The sequence below is a fragment of the Myotis brandtii genome, unplaced genomic scaffold, assembly GCF_000412655.1.
Source record: "Myotis brandtii unplaced genomic scaffold, ASM41265v1 scaffold36, whole genome shotgun sequence".
In the NCBI taxonomy this organism is placed as follows: Eukaryota; Metazoa; Chordata; class Mammalia; order Chiroptera; family Vespertilionidae; genus Myotis; species Myotis brandtii.
In genome coordinates this window covers 4,816,382-4,836,528 of record NW_005363836.1, presented here as the reverse complement: position 1 = coordinate 4,836,528, position 20,147 = coordinate 4,816,382, and the positions used below count along the sequence as shown (strand labels likewise).

General features: G+C 36.1%; 1 protein-coding gene across 2 annotated transcripts in view; it reads left to right on the top strand.

The window, feature by feature from the left end:
• The window catches only part of SLC44A5 (solute carrier family 44, member 5), a 310,282-nt gene that overhangs the window by 276,301 nt on the left and 13,834 nt on the right, over positions 1-20,147 (top strand). For both annotated transcript variants that reach the window (XM_005871925.2, XM_014544352.1), the window contains exons 11-16: positions 3,010-3,141; positions 7,471-7,570; positions 9,566-9,658; positions 10,114-10,201; positions 10,720-10,982; positions 11,756-11,850. In XM_005871925.2, the coding sequence (XP_005871987.1) occupies positions 3,010-3,141; positions 7,471-7,570; positions 9,566-9,658; positions 10,114-10,201; positions 10,720-10,982; positions 11,756-11,850 (771 nt within the window). The remainder of the gene's footprint in view (positions 1-3,009; positions 3,142-7,470; positions 7,571-9,565; positions 9,659-10,113; positions 10,202-10,719; positions 10,983-11,755; positions 11,851-20,147) is intronic.

The following is a 20,147-nucleotide window of genomic DNA, read 5'->3' as shown; positions in this document are numbered from 1 at the left end:
AGTGCCACTCAGCCAGAAGCTGGCTCGGCTCATGGCTGGCCAGCACAGAGGTGGTGGCAGGAGCCTCTTCCTACCTCCGTGGCAGCACTAAGAATGTCCAACTAATGGTTTAGGCCCGATCCCTTGGGGGCCTAAGCCTTTAGTCAGACATCCCCCGAGGGCTCCCTGGCTGCCAGAAGGATGTCTGACTGCAAGCTTAGGCCTGATTCCCCGGGAAGTGGGCCTAAGTCAACATGGGACATTCCCCAAGGGGTCCTGGACTGCAAATGGGCGCAGGCTGGGCTGAGGGACCCCCCTCCCCCCGAGTGCACAATTTTTTTTGCACCAGGCCTCTAGTCCTATATAATAAAAGGCTAATATGCAAATCGACCAAATGGTGGAAGGACCGGTCGCTATGATGCGCACTGACCACCAGAGGGCAAACGCTCAATGCAGGAGCTGCCCCCTGGTGGTCAGTGCACCAGAAGCCAGGTTCACAGCTGGCAAGCACAGCTAAGGATGTCCAACTGCTGGCTTAGCGGGAGTGGGCCTAAGCCAGCAGTTGGACATCCCCTGAGGTCTCCCGAACTGCGAGAGGGCGCAGACCAGGCTGAGGGACCCTCTTACCCCCTGAGTGCATGAATTTCATGCACTGGGCCTCTAGTTAATATAGATTGTTTCATATAGTGTATTGTTTTGATGAGCTTACAGGAAATAAAGGAAATCCCCTAAGGAAAGTAAAATCTGTAAGTCTCTGGCCATCCAAAAATTCTATGACTTCATCTCCTGCTATTCTCCCTTTTACTCAGAACACCCATCCGCACCAGCCTTCTAGCCATTTCTTTAACACACTCCTACCTTTGGGCCTTTGCTCTAGCTATACTCACTATTTGGAACTTGTCCCTTATCTCCAATGGCTAATTCCATTGCCTCCTTCAAGTGTTTTCTCAGATCTCTTTTCAAAAAGTCTACCCTACTAATATTCCAATTTGTACTCCTGTCCTATCAGGATACTCTCAATCCCCCCTGTACCTGTTCTACTTTTTTCTTTTCCCATAGCAAATATCACTTTCTAATAGATAATCACTTAAGCTGTAAGCCTCAGGCTAGCAAGAACCTTTGTCTGTTTACTTTGTCTGTTTACTTTGTCTGTTTATTGCCAAAGCTTAGAATAGTGCCAGTGCACTGTAGCTGCCCAATTGACATTTGTTGAATGAACAAATAAAAGAATGTATGGCCCAGCCCGGTTGGTGTGGTTCAAAGCTTGAGTGTCAGTCCAGGAACCAACAGGTCACTGGTTCGATTCCTGGTCAGGGCAAATGCCCAGGTTGTGGGCTTGATCCCAGTAGGGGTGCAGGAGGCAGCCAATCGATGATGTTCCTTTCTCATTAATCCTTCTATCTCTCTATCCCTCTCCCTTCCTCTCTCTCTAAAAATAAATAAAAATATATCTTAGAAAATAATAAAAGAATGTATGACTAGATATGGATATCTCTTTCCTTACTCTCCTTGGTATAATTAGAGCTTCTTATATCTATGAATTTATATATTTCATCAGTTCTAGAAAATTCTCACCCAATAACTTTCAAATATGACTGATATATATCAGGGCCTACTCAAGCTATTGTCTATCCCTCTTAGCCACATGATCATATTTTGTCCCTGTTCCACATTCTGCTCTATTTTGGGTAATTTCAGTTCATTAATTCTCTAATTTGCTATTTAATTTATCAATTTAATTTTAATCTAACAATTAATTATTTTATTTTGAAAAGTTCTACTTAGTTCACCTTCTAGTTTAGTCTTATCTCTCTCTCTCTCCCCTTCACTTTATATCTACAAAAAAAAAAAAAAAAGATCTGTTTGTTTATAGTTAGGGGTTCAAAAAGCTGTGTGTGGTGTGTGTTTTTTCATTATTCCTGGGACATTTCCAATGGACCTAATCCAGACCCAGTGGTCATTAAAATTAGTGGACCTCTTAACTCTATTTTCTTTTTACTACCACTTTATCTAGATCATTTAAACCTCAGAGGGAAGGTAGGGGAAGGTAGGGGTAAGGGGGAGAGATCAACCAAAGGACTTGTATGCATGCATATACACCTAACCAATGGCCACAGACAACAGGGAGGTGAGGGCATGAGTGGGGGGGTTAGGGGGCAATGGGGGGGATGAGGACACATATGTAATACCTTAATCAATAAAGAAATTTTTTTTAAAAAGAAGTCATTGTAGAGTCTAAAATATAGAGTTTGGGAGAAAATATGGTTAGTCCCTGTTTGCCTTGCCTAGACACAAACTTTGATAAGAATATGCTTTAGATGTTCCATGAAGACATGACTTCACTATCAAAAAAAAATTTGAAAAGGGCTTTTTTTTTTCAATTTGAATGAATTTTTAAATTTGCCTTTTAAGTTGATTATATATTCACATGCTTCAAAGTTCAAAAAGTATGAAGTTTATACAGTGAAAATTTTCCTTCTCATTCTATTCTGTGGTCACTAAATTTCTCTTCCTGCAAGCAAAAAATATTATATTTCTGTGTATCCTTCCAGAGAGACTTTATGTGTGTACAAGAAAAAATATATATAAATTGTTCTTATAATACAAGTTATAGCAGACATTTTGTCATTTTGTACCTTGCTCTTTTCACCTAACAAAAGATCATAGAAATTATTTAATATCATTAGACTTTCTCCTCTTTATAAGGGAATATAGTATTCCACTGTACAAGTATACCATAACTTATTTAACCAGTCCCTACTGATGGGCATTAAGGTTGTTTCTAGTCAATAGGACATTTAAAGCCAAATGTTGCCACAGTCATCCAAACAAACACTGAAAACTCTGATATTGAATATAGTAGCATATTTAGACTATTAGACCAACATAAAATATTTACTATGTAAATATGAATCTTGCCTTTGTAGAAATAACCATGCTGATCAAATACATGTAGATGTGTTGTAAGTGTATAACTTATATTTCAGAAAATAACATTTTATATTAGTCTTTTTTTCCTTCTTTTTCAAGGAATATGGCACTGTTACCAGCAGTACAGGAATCTTCAGGAACGCCCCAATTCTCACTTAACTATATATGACCTCGGAATTCAGACTGATATAAGCATGTACTTACAACTGAAACAAACATGGTTTGCATTTAGTGAGTGGATTTTAAAAAGTGGTTTTGTTAAAATTGTAATAATGAGAAAGCATATTTTTGTCTAAAGGAAAGCTTGGGTTGGCGTAACCTGTTGAACACACTTATCATTAATATCATTAAAGTAAATGTGTTTATAATTCTACTAGCTACAGTAAATGGAAAAGTCATTGAGTGGGATTTATCCTATAGTCTAAGGAAACATTATTTGACAATGATTTCAAGTTTTTGCCTTTAACTTAAAATGCTTTGTGTGGATGTTTATAGCCATTAACCTGATATTCAAGAAAGGTATTTTAAAAGGAAACAAATGCTTGATTTTTCAAACTTGTTTTAAAAAAAAGAAAAAGGTGATAAAAAATAAAATGTTTATAACAGGAATTTTAAACTATTTATTATAGGAATTGGAATAATAAGTAAATAAATTTATATTTTGAACTATTTATTCAGATTATCAAATTCATTAAGGGTCATATTAACAAAATTTTAAAGCAAGATGATTTCAGAGATGGCTTTAAACCTATATTCCTAGAATGGTTTTATTTTTTTTTATTTTTATTTTTAAATATATTTTATTGATTTTTTACAGAGAGGAAGGGAGAGAGATAGAGAGTTAGAAACATCGATGAGAGAGAAACATCGATCAGCTGCCTCCTGCACATCTCCCACTGGGGATGTGCCCGCAACCAAGGTACATGCCCTTGACCGGAATCGAACCTGGGACCCTTGAGTCCGCAGGCCGACGCTCTATCCACTGAGCCAAACCGGTTTCGGCTAGAATGGTTTTATTATAATATTCTTTGCACTTCAGAGATTCATGTGCTTTCATCAAAATTTTTTTAAATTCTCTAATTACATATTGCTTTAAAAGAAAATTCATCTTTATATTGTTGAAGTTTGAAAGCCAAGTAAGAAATGGTCAAGGAAGCTTGGTAATGGAGCCCAGGGGCTCAGAGGGGTCAGTGTCTTGGTGGGGCATCCTGATTCCAGGTCCGGGTTCCATCCCATAAATTTGATTTTGCCGTGCCACCTAAAAGCCATTAGGCTTTTGTATAGGCTCACATAGTCGCCAGAGTGCCATTTTATTTGTTTATACTTTTAGGTTTACACTATTTTTTTTTTACACTCTCCCTGACTGTCTTGGACACTTCTTTCCTGGGGTCAAAGCATATGGGACCAAGATTGCTAATGAGGAGCTTTTTGAGCAGAGGGCCTCAAATAGCTTTGAGAGCTGTTTCCTTCAGGCCCATGCCAAGCTTGATGACTTAGCCCTGCTGCACAGAAGCCCCCACCAGATTCCTTTGTCTACCCAATGGAATTGTTCTCTTTTCCTTGGTCTTGGTCTTATTTCATTATTTATTTTTATTGATTTCAGAAAGAAAGGGAGAGAGAGAGAAACATCAATGATGAGAGAGAATCACTGATTGGCAGCATCCTGCACACCCCACATTGGGGATTGAGCCAATCTTGGATTGTGTTAGGAAACAGTTGTATTTTCATTTCTACTATTAATTATCCTAGTGCCCAGGCATGTGCCCTGACCAGGAATCAAACCATGACCTCCTGGTTTATAGGTCGATGCTCAATCACTGAGCCACACTGGCTGGGCTGTTCTCTTTTCCTTGGTCAGTGCTGGATGAGAACACCAAACCCTTGCTCTTTGGCTTCCCATTTCTGGCTCTAATCAGACTAGTTCTCTTCACATAACAAACCCATTTTTTTTCAACTATGTTGCCGAAGAATTGTTTCATTTATAGTCATTTTTAACTGTAAAAATCAGACATCTTGGAATTTACATCCCCATCTAATCACTTTCCCTGAATTTGAAGTGATTATATATCTCCTCAGCAACCCACTTACTGTTAGCTATCATTTCTAAAGATGACAAATCTCATCCATTATGTATTGAAACCCTCACATGAATCTTAGTTACAGGTTCTGTGGTCCTCCCACTGCTGTCCCTTAAGGACCTCAGCACAAACATCATTGACTTTATCAGAATCTGCTATTGGAAAATTAAGAGATGGACTTTGAGGAAAATACAGAGCTTGCTTTTATTTTCAAGTCTAGAAATGCTAAGTTTTCCTCAAATGAGCCTCAGCTTTCATAATCCAATTATCAGATATTAATTGATGACTTGTGTTTGGACAAAGTTCTAGGTGCCAGAGACAAGTGCATACATTTGATTACATGAATTGACAGAAACAGTTATACAAACAATAATATAATTTTTATGAATCTTGGATTGTGTTAAGAAACAGTTGTATTTTCATTTCTACTATTAATTATCCTAGTGTCCTCCTCTGTGAAGTTATAATTATACCAGCTTCTCTATAGGGTCTCAAAAAATTGTGTTTATATTGTTTTTTCTCATTCAAACACAAGGAAGGAATGTATTATATAAATTCAAAAGACAGTTAAATTTCTCTAATATAACCATTTTGAACATGTAATTTCATAAAGGTAGAGTTTAATACGCAGTGTTCTTATCAATGCAATTTCGAATATAAAGCAATTCTGGTAGATCTCATATTCTTAAGTTTGTCCAAAGAATATTTTAGCTTATTATGGCTATACTTCACAATTCTGGGCTCATTTTTCTATTTTAAGAGAATCAAATGTGCATGAAAACATCAATACACAGTTTAACTAAAAAAAAGCTATAGTAGCAAAATGATACATTACTGAAATATTCCCACTTACTTGGAAATACTAAATGATATGTGATGTAACATCAGGATATTAGTGGTATAAGAGTAGGATAAAATAATGAGTGCCCTGTCAGTGGAGAGGTGTTCATGCATCAGCAGAATAACTCTCTAGGAAGTGTGTTATGGAATAGATTCTTTCACAGGTGGAAATTTTAATTAACTTTCCATTAAGTTTCTTTTGTAATTTCAGATTACAGTGATATATTTTCTTAATTTTAAGATCATACCTTTTCACTTTTTAACATCTCTGAAGTCAGGGTGCATCTTATAATTAATGAATAGATATTTAATGATGGATTTCTTTACTTTTCCTAAAAAGATATTACTAAATTAAAGGTATGTTTTAGAATTGAGGAAGTATAGTAATTAGGACTATTTGGCTTCAAATAAAAAGAAAGTAATTCAAGATAGCTGAAAATAAAATAAAATTGGAGCAAACTAGGGCCAAGGCAGAGGTATTTTTATAAGAATGTATAAGTATCTTGCCAAACTAAAAAATAAAACAGAAAGATGATTTCAAGTGTACCTAGATCCAGGAAACAAAAGCCAAAAAAGAACCCAAGATTTCTTTCCCCCTCCTCTCTCTCTCTGTCTCTCCGCATACACTCTATTCTTTCTTTGCAGATTTATTTACCTCACATGAAGATAGTTTTGACATAGTTTATTAAGTTTGCATAACTCTTAGTTCAAGAAGTTTATTAACTAACTCAAAACTGACCTAGAATATCTTAGTCCTAATTCTGAGACTTTTATTAGATGGACTGTGTTTAAAACTTGATACCATCAATGGTGGCCATGTGGAGTCACAGAATAAAAATGTGGGCAGCCACAAGCCTGCTATATAAATCTGCAAGGTCAATTAATTAAGAGGCATTGTGCCCCAGCCAGTATGGCTCAGTCGATAGAGCCTCAGTCAGAGAACTGAAAGGTCTCAGGTTCGATTCTGGGCAAAGGCACATAGTACTTCGGTTGCAGGCTTGCTCCTGGGCCCAGCGGAGGCACGTGTAGGAGGCAACCAGTTTATGTGTCTCCCTCACATCGATATTTCCCTCTCACTGTCTCTCCCCTCCCTTCCACTCTGAATGGGGGGAAAATATCCTCGGGTGAGGATTAGCAACAACAACAAGAAAAAGAGGCATTGTGAGCAGGGCAGACAAAAAGTTTCTTCTGTAATGATCTCTTACTCAGTGAAGTTAAAGCAGGGGGGTGAGGGTGAGGGTGAGGATGAGGGCAGGATTGGGGGGATGAGGGAACATTGGGGGGATAAGGACACATTTGTAATATCTTAATCAATAAAGGGGGAAAAAAGTGAAACATTTAAGAGTTGCCTAAGGCAGCCCTTCCTTCCTTCCATGCCTGTTTTCCCATTGCTACAAATGGCACGAAATGTTTCCATACATAAAGTCTGTCTGGTTGAGTTGTTCAAACTTCAGCTAAAGGTTTTCATCTAGATTTCTTAGCATTTCTTGTGGGTTTTGAAAGTGAATTTCTAAGATTGGCTGAAACAATGAAGTGTCTGAGTTGGCAGAAATAACCATGAAGCTCAGTCCTAACTTCTGCAGAGGAAGTTTGTTTTGGGGATTGATCTGTGCTGCACACTGATTTCTTTTTCTGTTTAAAGTGGTAATCCTCAGCATCCTTGAAGTGCTTGTCATCCTCCTGCTGATCTTCCTGAGAGACCGGATCCGCATCTCCATCGCCCTCCTGAAGGAAGGGAGCAAGTAAGACCCCGATGGAAAAACTCGCCTAGAGTGTATCTGTCAGCCCAGCCAGGCACTGCCTATTGTGTAGCTGCCCCAGACTAATTTCCCTTTAAGAAGACTTGTTAAAGAAATTTGCTTTCCCTTTAAGATGACTTGTTTGAGATCAGACAGCCAGTTATTAAAAGGTCATGCTAACATGTCCTTCAATATTCCCTAAAACCTCAATTATCATGGGGTAAAGTAAGGTTAAAACCTGTCTAGTCTATATATTAGCACGTTTTTAAAACACCAAATATATGGTAGGAGAATAACATATGTGAAACTAGGCAATAAAGTGCTATGTAACAGTTATATTGCATGTTGTATTGTTCCCATACTGAGTCACATATTAATATTAATGGCTGAGATCATTTGCAGAACTTTAAACCACCATTATTCTAGAAAGTCAATTACATACTATTACCATTGCCATATGAATGACAAAATTTGCCAATAGAAAGAATAATTGATCCTAGCAGTACTAGACTATATATTTTGTACCAACACCTCTTAATTTAGAAAAACTTTATACTCAGAGCCATTTTTATTTTTAAAATGCTATAAAATAAACACTAAATTTTTCATAAATTCATGCTGGGATATAACACCTATAGTTTCCAAACTATTCCAAAAGGTGACTTGAGAATAGTACTTTAAACTTTTGAATGATGCATGGAAGAAACAAAGAAAGCCCACAGATCATACTCTCTATTTAAGATGATGGAAACTACGTTGTTAATGACTCAGGACCAAATTATCAAACTTGCAGTTTGATAAATTAAACTCTCTCTCCTTCCCACAATAATGGAAGCCCTATCATTAGTCACTGAAAACTACTGATTGTCTGGATTTTGAAGATAATATGATATTGTGCAATTCACTGTTACTTGCCCCCCTGTTATGCCTCTTAATGTGTATATGAGTGTGTGTGTGTGTGTGTGTGTGTGTGTGTGTGTGTGTGTGTGTGTGTTAAGGGGCCAATACAACTGTGACAGGTTGATAGTTCAAGGAAAAAAAAGAGTTGGAATAAATGTGTGTGAGTATACAGTAAACAAAGGGATGCTCAATAATTCACTTAACAGTAGTGTCTGGAGAAAGGAAACAACACTGTAGCTCAACCAGTGATGCGGAGAAGGTAATAAATTTAAAAAGAATCTAAGATGTTTCAATTCATTAGGAGTGGAAATAGTTCCACCAGAGTTCTCAGTGGCTATCTCAAACACTGTTGGATTTAATCCAATGTCATATACTGCAAAGATCGCTCAAAAGTAGTTAGGGACAGGGCAACTAGTGACCATTTCAGAAACTATGTCTTATGAGGAAATATCAAAAGAATGATTATCCTGCAGAATAAAAGGATGAGTTACTTGGAAGGAGTACTGTGTTAAAAGGTGGCCACTTCTTCTCCAGAAGGCAGTGGATGTGAATTACAGGCAGGCAGATAAGGAAGCATTTTCTAATATGTTGGTAGGAAGTAGAATGAGTTGTGTCATATACAAGTAATTTGCTATAAGTGTGGTCACCAGAGGCTTATGACCATATTTTGAGAGAGTACAAAAAAGATTCCTGAATTAGGGAGTGATTCACACATTTGATGAGATGATTGTCAAAGTCCTCTTCAATTTAAAAAATCTAAGAATCTAATCAAAAGGAAGAAATGTTATGATTGTAATATATCAAATCTTTATGAGAAATAAACAAAGAAGAGAAAGTTTGGAGAAATTTGATCAGGATTCAAACATGAGCATTAAAATAATGTCTCTAACTTACAATCAATCAGTCAATCAGTCAATAAAATTTAAAAACCAACTAAGAATATACCAGCATGATCAGCCAATGAGAGTTACTAGTTATGACCACTGTTCTTAGAATTAATCCAGTCTAAGTCTTATTTCTACTTCTAACAAATAAAAAGTTATTAGAGAAATTATAACACTGGATCATTTTGAATTTCAACTATTTGTTTTATTTCAGAGCCATTGGATATGTCCCTACTACATTAATTTATCCAGTTTTTACTTTCTTTTTGCTCTCAATCTGTATTTGCTACTGGGCGGTGATAGCAGTGTATCCTTTGGTAGCTTATCAATTTGAACCTCAGGTCACCCACTATTCAGGAACCAGGAGTTCAGTGGTTTTCATCCTGGGAAGATTAGGAACATTCTAAAGAAATAACTGATTATTTTTTTTCTGCCAAACTCTGAAAAGGTGTCAGTGTCCCGATTGCATTTCCCCTTTTATAGGTCAGATGGTTGATTTTGTTTTATTTTGTCTTCACATATCATTGGTGATAACCTTAAAAAGCTTCTATATATTTCACTGTTTTTAAGAGGCCTCTCAGTGCAGCTGATCCATGTTATATTACTCTGGGTCTGAAGAATGGAAGAATGGACTACTTATTAAAATGTTAGAACTTATTTGAAGTTAATCTCTCAAAAGATATTTAAGTTACTTGCATTTTTTCATGTCTATTTATTTTCAATTTACCAGCAAATAATTTATCCTTAATAGAGTTTATTCAGTTACTTGGCTACATCAGGGACACCCATATACAAAGTCATAACCCCAGAGGGGAAATGTAAATATGAAAATAGAACCTGTGACCCAGACGTAAGTAAAAGAAATTCTCTCTTCTTTAACTTCCATACAGCTCACTACTACATTTCACCTAGCAGTTGTAGGAGTCATCCTGAAATAGAGACCCTGTATAGTGAGAGGGGTCACTCTGGAGAAGGGGAGAGTGGGTCAGGAGTTAGCAGGAGAACACTGCAAAAGGTGGGGGGAGGAGGGGAAATAGAAGGAAAGCTCTATTATTTCCTGATCTCATTTGTTTTATCATATACCCAAGAAGCAGGTATTGTCAACAACCTCACTAATAAATGTGAAACTAAAGGGGGTGAAGAGGATGAACATAAGATAGAAAAGGAAAGATACCTTTCAGAGCTCATTAAAGGATTCTATAAAGTGATGTGATTGAAAATAGGAACAACAGCAGAAGCTCATGGAAAAAGAACAGGACATGCAACTGGAGGTGGGGGTGGGGGTACACAAAACAAAAGGCAGGGTGGGTGTTATCTTACAATAGTATTTACTATTCTATTATCCATGTTGTTTTTCTCTGAGTGCAGATTTTTAACACAACGGAAATGTCCAGAGCTTGCCCTGGTGCTCAGTGTAACTTTGCTTTCTATGGTGGAAACAGCCTGTACTACCAATACATCTCTACCTTCCAGATATTCAATCTATTTATCTTTCTCTGGCTGATAAACTTTGTCATTGCATTGGGTCAGTGTGCCCTTGCTGGTGCCTTTGCTTCTTATTACTGGGCCTTGAGAAAACCTGATGACATCCCACCATATCCACTTTTTACTGCATTTGGACGAGCCATACGGTAAGTACCACATTGAGCCCCACGTCTATTTTCCAAATTATGTTTAATGTACTTATAATTCAATCTTGTGCTTATCATTCAAGAGGTAAGATACAAGTGAGCTCAAAAGTGTGATTCAAGATTTATGGATGTTCATTAGCTCTGTCTGGTTTTATAGCCACAACTTTATATTCCCTGCCCAGGCCACTATTCCTATTTTTCTAAAAATAATAGGTTCCAAGAGAGAAGAGGTAGGGGAGGAAACCATATTAAAGATTAAGGATTAACTTGGCTCTGTCTCTCCATTGCTCAGATCAAACATCTTATATTATGCTGACAGGCTATTAGTATCATTTTTGTAGATAAAGGGCAGAATATATATGTATGTTTTAACACTCTAAACCTTCACCAATCTGGATAGGAGAGTGTAAGACAGTGATGGCGAACCTATGACACGCGTGTCAGAGGTGACACGCGAACTCATTTTTTTGGTTGATTTTTCTTTGTTAAATGGCATTTAAATATATAAAATAAATATCAAAAATATAAATCTTTGTTTTACTATGGTTGTAAATATCAAAAAATTTCTATATGTGACATGGCACCAGAATTAAGTTAGGGTTTTTCAAAATGCTGACACACCGAGCTCAAAAGGTTCACCATTACTGGTGTAAGAAGCTCTTTCCTATCAGTTCCCCTGCACATCCCTTTTACCTAAAAAACTGTTTAACTAACATCCTTTTAGTTAATAGTAAAGATATCTTAACTTTTACTCTCATTTTATCTTTGCCCAGATATCACACAGGATCTCTAGCATTTGGATCATTACTTCTTGCATTAATTCAAATGTTTAGGATAGCCCTAGAATACTTGGACAAACGTATTAAAGGTAAGATTCCAGAATTCATCTTTTCTCAGACTTTCTGACTTTTATGAAGAGTATAGATTGGGCAGGTGGTTGCAGGAAACATGATGACTGTCACCAGGGTAGTAAGGGTGGAGGTGGTCAGATTGGGGATCTATTTGGAAGGAAAAGCCAACAGGACTTGCTGAAAGGTTGGGTATGGTTATGGGGAGGATGTGATGATATTTACTAAGATGTCAAAACCAGGAAAAGCAAATTTCAAAGAAGAGATTAAAAATTGTGTTTGTGACATGCTAATATTGAGAAGCATGCTGGAGTTGTCAGGTAGTTTCAAGTCTAGAGCTCAGTATAGGTTGGGCTTAAAATATAAATATGGGAGTCATTCGCATAAATCTTCATACATGACACATATAGCTTATAAACATATAAACTCTGTTTAGAATGCACTTCGAAAAATTATTAAATGCCAAAACAATCCTGAAACAGAACAACAAATTTGGAATGTTTACATTTTCTGATTTTAAAACTTCATACAAAGCTACAGTCATCAAAACAGTGTGGCACTGGCATAAGGACAGACATATGGATGTGGACTAGAATAGAGAGCCCCAAAATAAATCCTCACATATAAGCCCATTCAATGGGGAAAGGACAGTTTTTCTCAACTACTGTTACTAGTAAAACTGGATATCTATATGCAAAAGAATTAATTTGGACCTTACTTTACATCATATAAAAAATATTTCAATCCAGGTCGGTATGGCTCAGGGGGTGAGCATCAACCCATGAACCAGAGGTCACCCTGGTTGGGGCACATGCCCAGGTTGTGGGCTCGATCCCCAGTGGGAGCATGCAGGAGGCTGATTGATGTTTCTGTCTCGTCGATGTTCCTATCTCTGTCCCTCTCCTTTCCTCTCTTTCTAAAATCAATAAAAACATATTTTTATAAATATATTTCAAAATTGATCATAGACTTAAACATAAAAACTAAAAGTATAAGGTGGAGTCAAAGTATAAGGGGTCATCTGTAATAGAGTCAATGATTTAAAAGTGATTAAAAACTCTTAGAAAAGAGCAAAGGAAGAAATCTTAATGATATTAGACGTGGTGATTTTCTTATATATGACAACAAAAGAAAAAATAAATTAGACTTCATCAAAATAATAAAGAAAGCATCTAGGGCACTTTCAAGAGAGTGGACAATCCACAGAATGGGAGAAAATATTTGCAAATCATATACTTAGATAAGCCACCGATATTTAGAATATCTAAAGAACTTCTACAACTCAACAATACACCCAATTCAACATGGGCAAAGGATTTTTTAATTATATAAAACTTTTTGAGCTTTACTAAGATATTATTGACCAATAAAATTGTAATATGTTTAAAGTGTACAACATGCAAGGGCGGGGGAAAAAAGACACATATGTAATACCCTTTGTAATACTTTAAGCAATAAAAAAAAATAAAATGTGTTAGATAGTAAAAAAAAAATAAAGTGTACAACATGATGATTTGGTATACATATACATTGTAGAAGGATTCCCGCATTCAAGGTAATAAACACATCCATCACCTCACCTCACTTATACTTACCTTCTTTTTTCTTTTTTGGTAAAAACATTTAAGTTCTTTTTTCTTAGCAAATTTTAATTGTTTGCCATGTTATACATTAGACCCTACGACCTTTATCCATCTTATTACTGAGAGTTTGCACCCTTTTACCACCCTCTCCCTATTTCCTCCACCACTCAGCCTGCACCATTCTTTTCTGTTTGTATGAGCTCAACTTTCTTTTTAATTTCACATATAAGTGATACCATGCAGATTTGTCTTTTTCTATCTGGTTTATTTTACTTAGCACAATGCCCTCCACGTCCATGTCTGTTGTTGCAAAAGCGGGATTTCCTTCTTTTTTAAGGCTGAATAATATTCCACTGTCTATCTATACCATATTTCCTTTATCCACTGATACATCAAATGATATGACTCCATATATAAGATATTGCAAATAATGCTACAGCGAGCATGGGAGTGCAGATACCTCTTTGAGATAGTGACTTCATTTCCTTCAGATATATACACAGAAGTGGAATTGCTAGGTCATGTGGTCATTCTATTTTTAATTTCTAGAGGAACTCCATACTGTTTTCCATAGTGGATACACCAATTTACATTCCACCAACAGTGTACAGGGTACCCTTTCCTCCAAGTCCTCACCAACACTTATTTTTTGTCTTTTTGCCAGTAGACATCCTAACAGGTGTGTAGTGGATATCTCAGTGTGGTTTTGATTTTCATTTCTCACATGATGAGTAATGTTGACTACATTTCCATTTACCTATTGGCCTTCTGTATATCTTCTTTGGAAAAATGTTTATTCAGGTCTTTTGCCCATTTTTTAAAAAATTGGGTTATTTGGGGGATTTTTGCTATTGAGTTCTTTATATATTTTGGACATTAACCCTTTATCATATATGTAGTTTCCAATTTTCCCCCCATTCCATAGGTTGCCTTTTCATTTTATTGATGGTTTTCTTTGCTATGAATAACTTTTTAATTGGAGGTAGTCCCATTTATTTATTTTTGCTTTTGTTGACTTTGCTTTAGGTGTCACATTCAAAAAATCATTGCCAATACCAATGTCAACGAACTTAGGCCTATGTTTTCTAGGAGTTTATGGTTTCAGAATTACTTCCAAGTTTTTAATCCATTTTGAGTTGATTATTATGTATGGTGTAAGATAACGGTCCAATTTTATTCTTTTGTGTGTGGATATCTACTTTTCCTAACACCATTTATTGAAGATGCCATCATTTCTGCATTGTATGTTCTTCAGTCCTTTCTCAAAAATTGATTGACCATATATGCATGAATTTATTTCTGCTCTCTCTGTTCCATTCATCTATGGGTAATTTTTCTATCACTACCATGCTGTTTTAATTACTATTGTTTGAAATTAATAAGTATAATGCCTTCAGCTTTGTTCTTTCTCAATTGCTTTGGCTATTCGAACTCTTCTGTAGTTTCATACAAATTTTCGAATTTTTTTTCTATTTCTGTGAAAAATACTATTGGAATTTTGATAGGGATTGCATTGAACTTGTGGATTGCTTTGGGCACTATAAACATTTTAACAATGCTAATTCTTCTAACTCATGAACATGGAATATTTGTTATTTATTTGTGCCTTCTTCAATTTCTTTCATTAATAGTTTACAGTTTTTGATGCACAGGTCTTTTGCCTCCTTGTTTAAATTTCTTCTACATATTTATTGTTTTTGATGAAATTGTCAAGGGAATTGTTTTTTTAATCTCTCTTTCTAATAGTTGTTAATGTATAGAAATGTAGCTGCTTTTGTATATTGATTTTGTTTTCTGAAACTTTACTGAATTTTTTTATGTTCTAATAGCTTCTTGGTGGAGACAGTAGGGGTTTTTTAATATATATGTCATGTGATCTTCAAATAAAGGCAAGTTTACTTCTTTCTTTCTGATTTCAATGCTGTTTGTTTGTTTGTTTGTTTATTTATTTAACCTGCCTAATTGTTCTGGCTAGGTCTTCCAGTACTCTGTTGAATATAAGGGGAGGGAGTAGGTATCTTTGTCTTATTCCTGATCTTATAGGAAAAGCTTTCAGCTTTTCACCTCTGAGTGTGATGTTAGATGTGAGCTTGTCATATATGGCCTTGATTATGTTGAGGCCTACTATAACCAGTTAGTTTGTTAATATTTTGTCAAGGAATTGTGCATTTATATTTGTCAGGGATATTGGCCTATAATTTTATTTTCTTGTTTACTTGTCTGGCTTTGGTATCAGTATAATGCTGGCCTCACAAAACAAGTTTGGAAATGTTCCCTGTACTTCTACTTTTTGGAAGAGTTTGAGAAGGGTTGCTGTTAATTCTTCTTTAAACGTTTGGTAAGATTCATCAGTAAAATCATCTAATTCTTTTATTTGTTGGGAGGTTTTAGATTTTTGAATCAAATGAAATTTTCTATTTCATTATGATTCAGTCTTGGTAGGTTGCATGTTTCTAGAAAGTTGTGTCCTCTAGGTTATCTAATTTGTTGATATATAATTATTCATAGTAGTCTCATAATTTTTTATATTTCTGTGGTTTTAGTTGTAATGTCTCCACTTTCATTTCTGTATTTGTCTTTTCTCTTCTTTCCTTAATTAGTCTAGCTAATGGTTTGTCAATTTTGTTTATTTTTTCAAAAAACCAGCTGTTCCCTTCACTAATCTTTCCTATTGTCTTTTTATTTGCTGTTTCATTTACTTACACTTTGGTCTTTACTACTTCCTTTCTTCTACTAACTTTGTGCTTAATTTGTTCTTCTTTTTCTAGTTTCTAGAAGTGTAAAGTTAGATTATTTGAGATCAGACTTTTCCTTAACACAGGTATTTATTGCTATGAACTTCCCTCTAAAACTACTTTGGTGCATTCCATCTACTTGATGTGTTGTATTTCCATCTTCATTTGTCTCAAGATACTCTTTGATTTTTTTTTAATCTATTGATTGTTCAGTAGCATGTAGTGTAATCTCCACACATTGGTGAATATTCCAGTTTTTTTTCTTGTTTTATACCACTGTGGTCAGTAAAGATAGTTTATATGATTTTAGTATTTTTATATTTATTAAGACCTGTTTTGTGGCCTAACATTATCTATTCTGGAGAATATTTCATGTGTGCTTGAGGAGAATGTATATTCAGCTGTGGTAGGATCGAATGTAATGTAAATGTCTATTAAATTCTTCTGGTGTAACATGCAATTTAAGTCTAATGTTTTATTTTTGATTTTCTGTCTGGATTGCTCTACCATTATTGAAATTGGAGTATTGAAATCCCCTACTATCATTATATTGCTGTTTATTTCTCCCCTCATAAGTTTATGTATTTAGGTGCTTCAATGTTGGCTGTATAAATATTTACAATTTTATATCTTCTTGATGAATAGACTCCCTTTCACTGTGTCTTGTTACAGGTTTTGGCTGAAAGTCTATTGTGTCTAAGTATAAATACACCTGCTTTATTTTGGTTTCCATTTGCATGAAAAGCCTTTCTTGAATCCTTCACTGTCAGTCTATGTGTCTTTAAAGGTGAAGGGAAATATTGTAGGTAGTGGATAGTTGAGTCTTTTTTTTTTAAATTCATTCAGCCACTCTGTATTTTTTATTGGAGAATTTAGTCCACTTATATTTAAGTGTAATTCTTGATAGCTATGAACTTACTACTACCATTTTGTTAGTTGTTTCTTGCTGCTTTATAGACTTGTGTTTCTCTCTTCCTCTCCCCTTCGGTCTCCAGGCCGATGCTCTATCCACTGAGCCAAACCGGCTAGGGCTCTCTCTTTCTCTCTTCCTTTGTGCTTAGATGATTTTCTGTCGTGGTATGCTCTGATTCCTTCCTCTTCATCTTTTTGTATGTAGTATAGGTTTTTAGCTTTGTGGTTATCATGAGGTTTACACAAAACATAACAATCTATTTTAAGCTGATAACAAGGTAACTTTAAATACTTCAAACACATGTAAAAGTTCTACATTTTTACCCCCTCCACATTATATACTACAATATTTTTGATGTCACAATTTACATATTTTTATATTATGTATCAACAAATTATTATAAGTTCTACTTATTTTTATTACTTTGTCCTTTAACCTTCATACTAAAGTTGTAAGTAACTTACCCACCACCATTACAATTTTAGAGTATTCTGATTTTAACTATAATAGACTTGTGTTTCTCTCTTCCTCTCCTTTTTAAAAAAAATATATTTTATTGCTTTTTTACAGAGAGGAAGGGAGAGGGATAGAGAGTTAGAAACATCAATGAGAGAGAAGCATCGATCAGCTGCCTCCCGCACACCCCCTACTGGGGATGTGCCTGCAACTAAGGTACATGCCCTTGACCAGAATCGAACCTGGGACCCTTCGGTCTCCAGGCCGATGCTCTATCCACTGAGCCAAACCGGCTAGGGCTCTCTCTTTCTCTCTTCCTTTGTGCTTAGATGATTTTCTGTCGTGGTATGCTCTGATTCCTTCCTCTTCATCTTTTTGTATGTAGTATAGGTTTTTAGCTTTGTGGTTATCATGAGGTTTACACAAAACATCTTATAGTTTTAACAATCTATTTTAAGCTGATAACAAGGCAACTTTAAATACTTCAAACACATGTAAATGTTCTACATTTTTACCCCCCCTCCACATTATATACTACAATATTTTTATGTCACAATTTACATATTTTTATATTATGTATCAACAAATTATTATAAGTTCTACTTATTTACGGTGTTCACGCATCATGCTGCAACAAGGCGTGTTAAGGTTTCGGTCAAGTGCAGGGCTGGACTAGGCATAGTCCGCCTGCGTGAGACATAGCCAGTTGTATCTTCCTTCCTGTCGATTTTTTAAAAAATATATTTTATTGATTTTTTACAGAGAGGAAGGGAGAGGGATAGAGAGTTAGAAACATCGATGAGAGAGAAACATCAATCAGCCGCCTCCTGCACAACTCCTACTGGGGATGTGCCCGCAACCCAGGTACATGCCCTTGACCGGAATCGAACCCGGGACCTTTCAGTCCGCAGGCCGACGCTCTATCCACTGAGCCAAACCGGTTTTGGCGAGTTTTATACTTTCATATATTTTTATGTTACTAAATTAGCACCCTTTTGTTTCATCTTAAAGAATTCCCTTTAACAATTCCTGTAAGGATGGTCTAGAGGTGATGAACTCAGCTTTGGTTTGTCTGAAATACTCTATTTCTCTTTCAATTCTGAAGGACAAACACCGTCAGGTAGTATCTTGATTGACAGTTTTTATCTTTCAGTACTTTAAATATATAATTCTACTTCATTCTGGCCTGCAAAGTTTCTGCTGCATAATCTGCCGATATTCTTATGGGATTCCCCTTATAAGTAATGAGTTACTTTTCTTCTTTGTCTTTAAATTTTAACTTTTGAAGATTTAACCTTATGTGTCTCTGTGAGTCTCTTTAGATTCATCTTTTCTGGTATTTTTTGGGCTTTCTGGATATGGATTTCTGTTTGTGCCCTAGGTTGGACAAGTTTTCAGCCATTATTTCTTTGAATAAGCTTTATGCATTTTCCCCTCCTTCTGGGATCCCTAGTACATATATATTGGTCTGCTTGATGGTATCCCATTAAGTCTTTAAGCTAACTTCATTCTTTTCACTCTTTTTTTCCCCTCTTTTTGCTTCTCTGGATGGATTCCACTGCCTTAACTTTGAGTTTGTTGATCCATTCTTTTGTTTGCTCTAGTCTGATATTGAACCCCTCTATTGAATTTTTTAGCTTAATTATTATATTCTTCATCCCTATGAATTCTGTTTGATACACTTTTTTTTGTATTTTTCTATCTCTTTGTTGAAATTCTCACTTTGCTCATGCATTGCTCCCCTGACCTCAGTGAGCACTTTTATCACCATTATCTCTGTTTCATTAAGATCAGTTTCTGGAGCCCAGACAGTGTTGCTCAGTGGTTGAGTGTCAACCTATGAAACAAGAGGTCATATTAAATATATAATTCTACTTCATTCTGGTCTGCAAAGTTTCTGCTGAATAATCTGCTGATATTCTTATGGGATTCCCATTATAAGTAAGGAGTTACTTTTCTTCTTTGTCTTTAAATTTTAACTTTTGAAGATTTAACTTTATGTGTCTCTGTGAGTCTCTTTAGATTCAGAGAGAGTCAGTTTCTGGAGATTTATCTTGTTATTGTTCATTTGAAATTTATTTCCTTATTTCTTTATTTTTTCTTGATTGTTTTGGTTAATGTGCATTAGATGAAAAAGCCACCTCCCCCCTTATGTCAGACTGTCTCATATAGGAGATGAACGCTATCAATTAGCCCAGCTCAAGCTTCTGGTTCTCTTAAAACTGTAATTGTCCTAGCCACCGTAGTGACTCTTGGTGGCTCCCAAGACCTGTAGGTGTCTCAAAGGTGAGGATCATAGGCAAAACCTAGGTGCAGGCTGATTAGAAGCCAGATGCTCAGACAGCAGCTGGGAAAGTATGCAGTTTAGCACCTTTCAAGGAGAAACTGGGAGGTGGGTGTTTTGCCTGCTCCCTCTGCACAGAGACAGGGTGTATAGCCATGGTGGTGGGTGTGGGGAGGGTGCTCTTGCACCATTTAAAAATTGCTTCTTTGTTTGCTATAGTCCTAAAGAGTCATGAATGCAAGACCTGTTGGCTAAAAGGGCCAGAAGAACTGGGAACCGGCCCTCGGGCAGCAGTCTCAAATGCTGTGGCACCAGGCATGTGTACAAGCAACTTCTAAAGAGATGT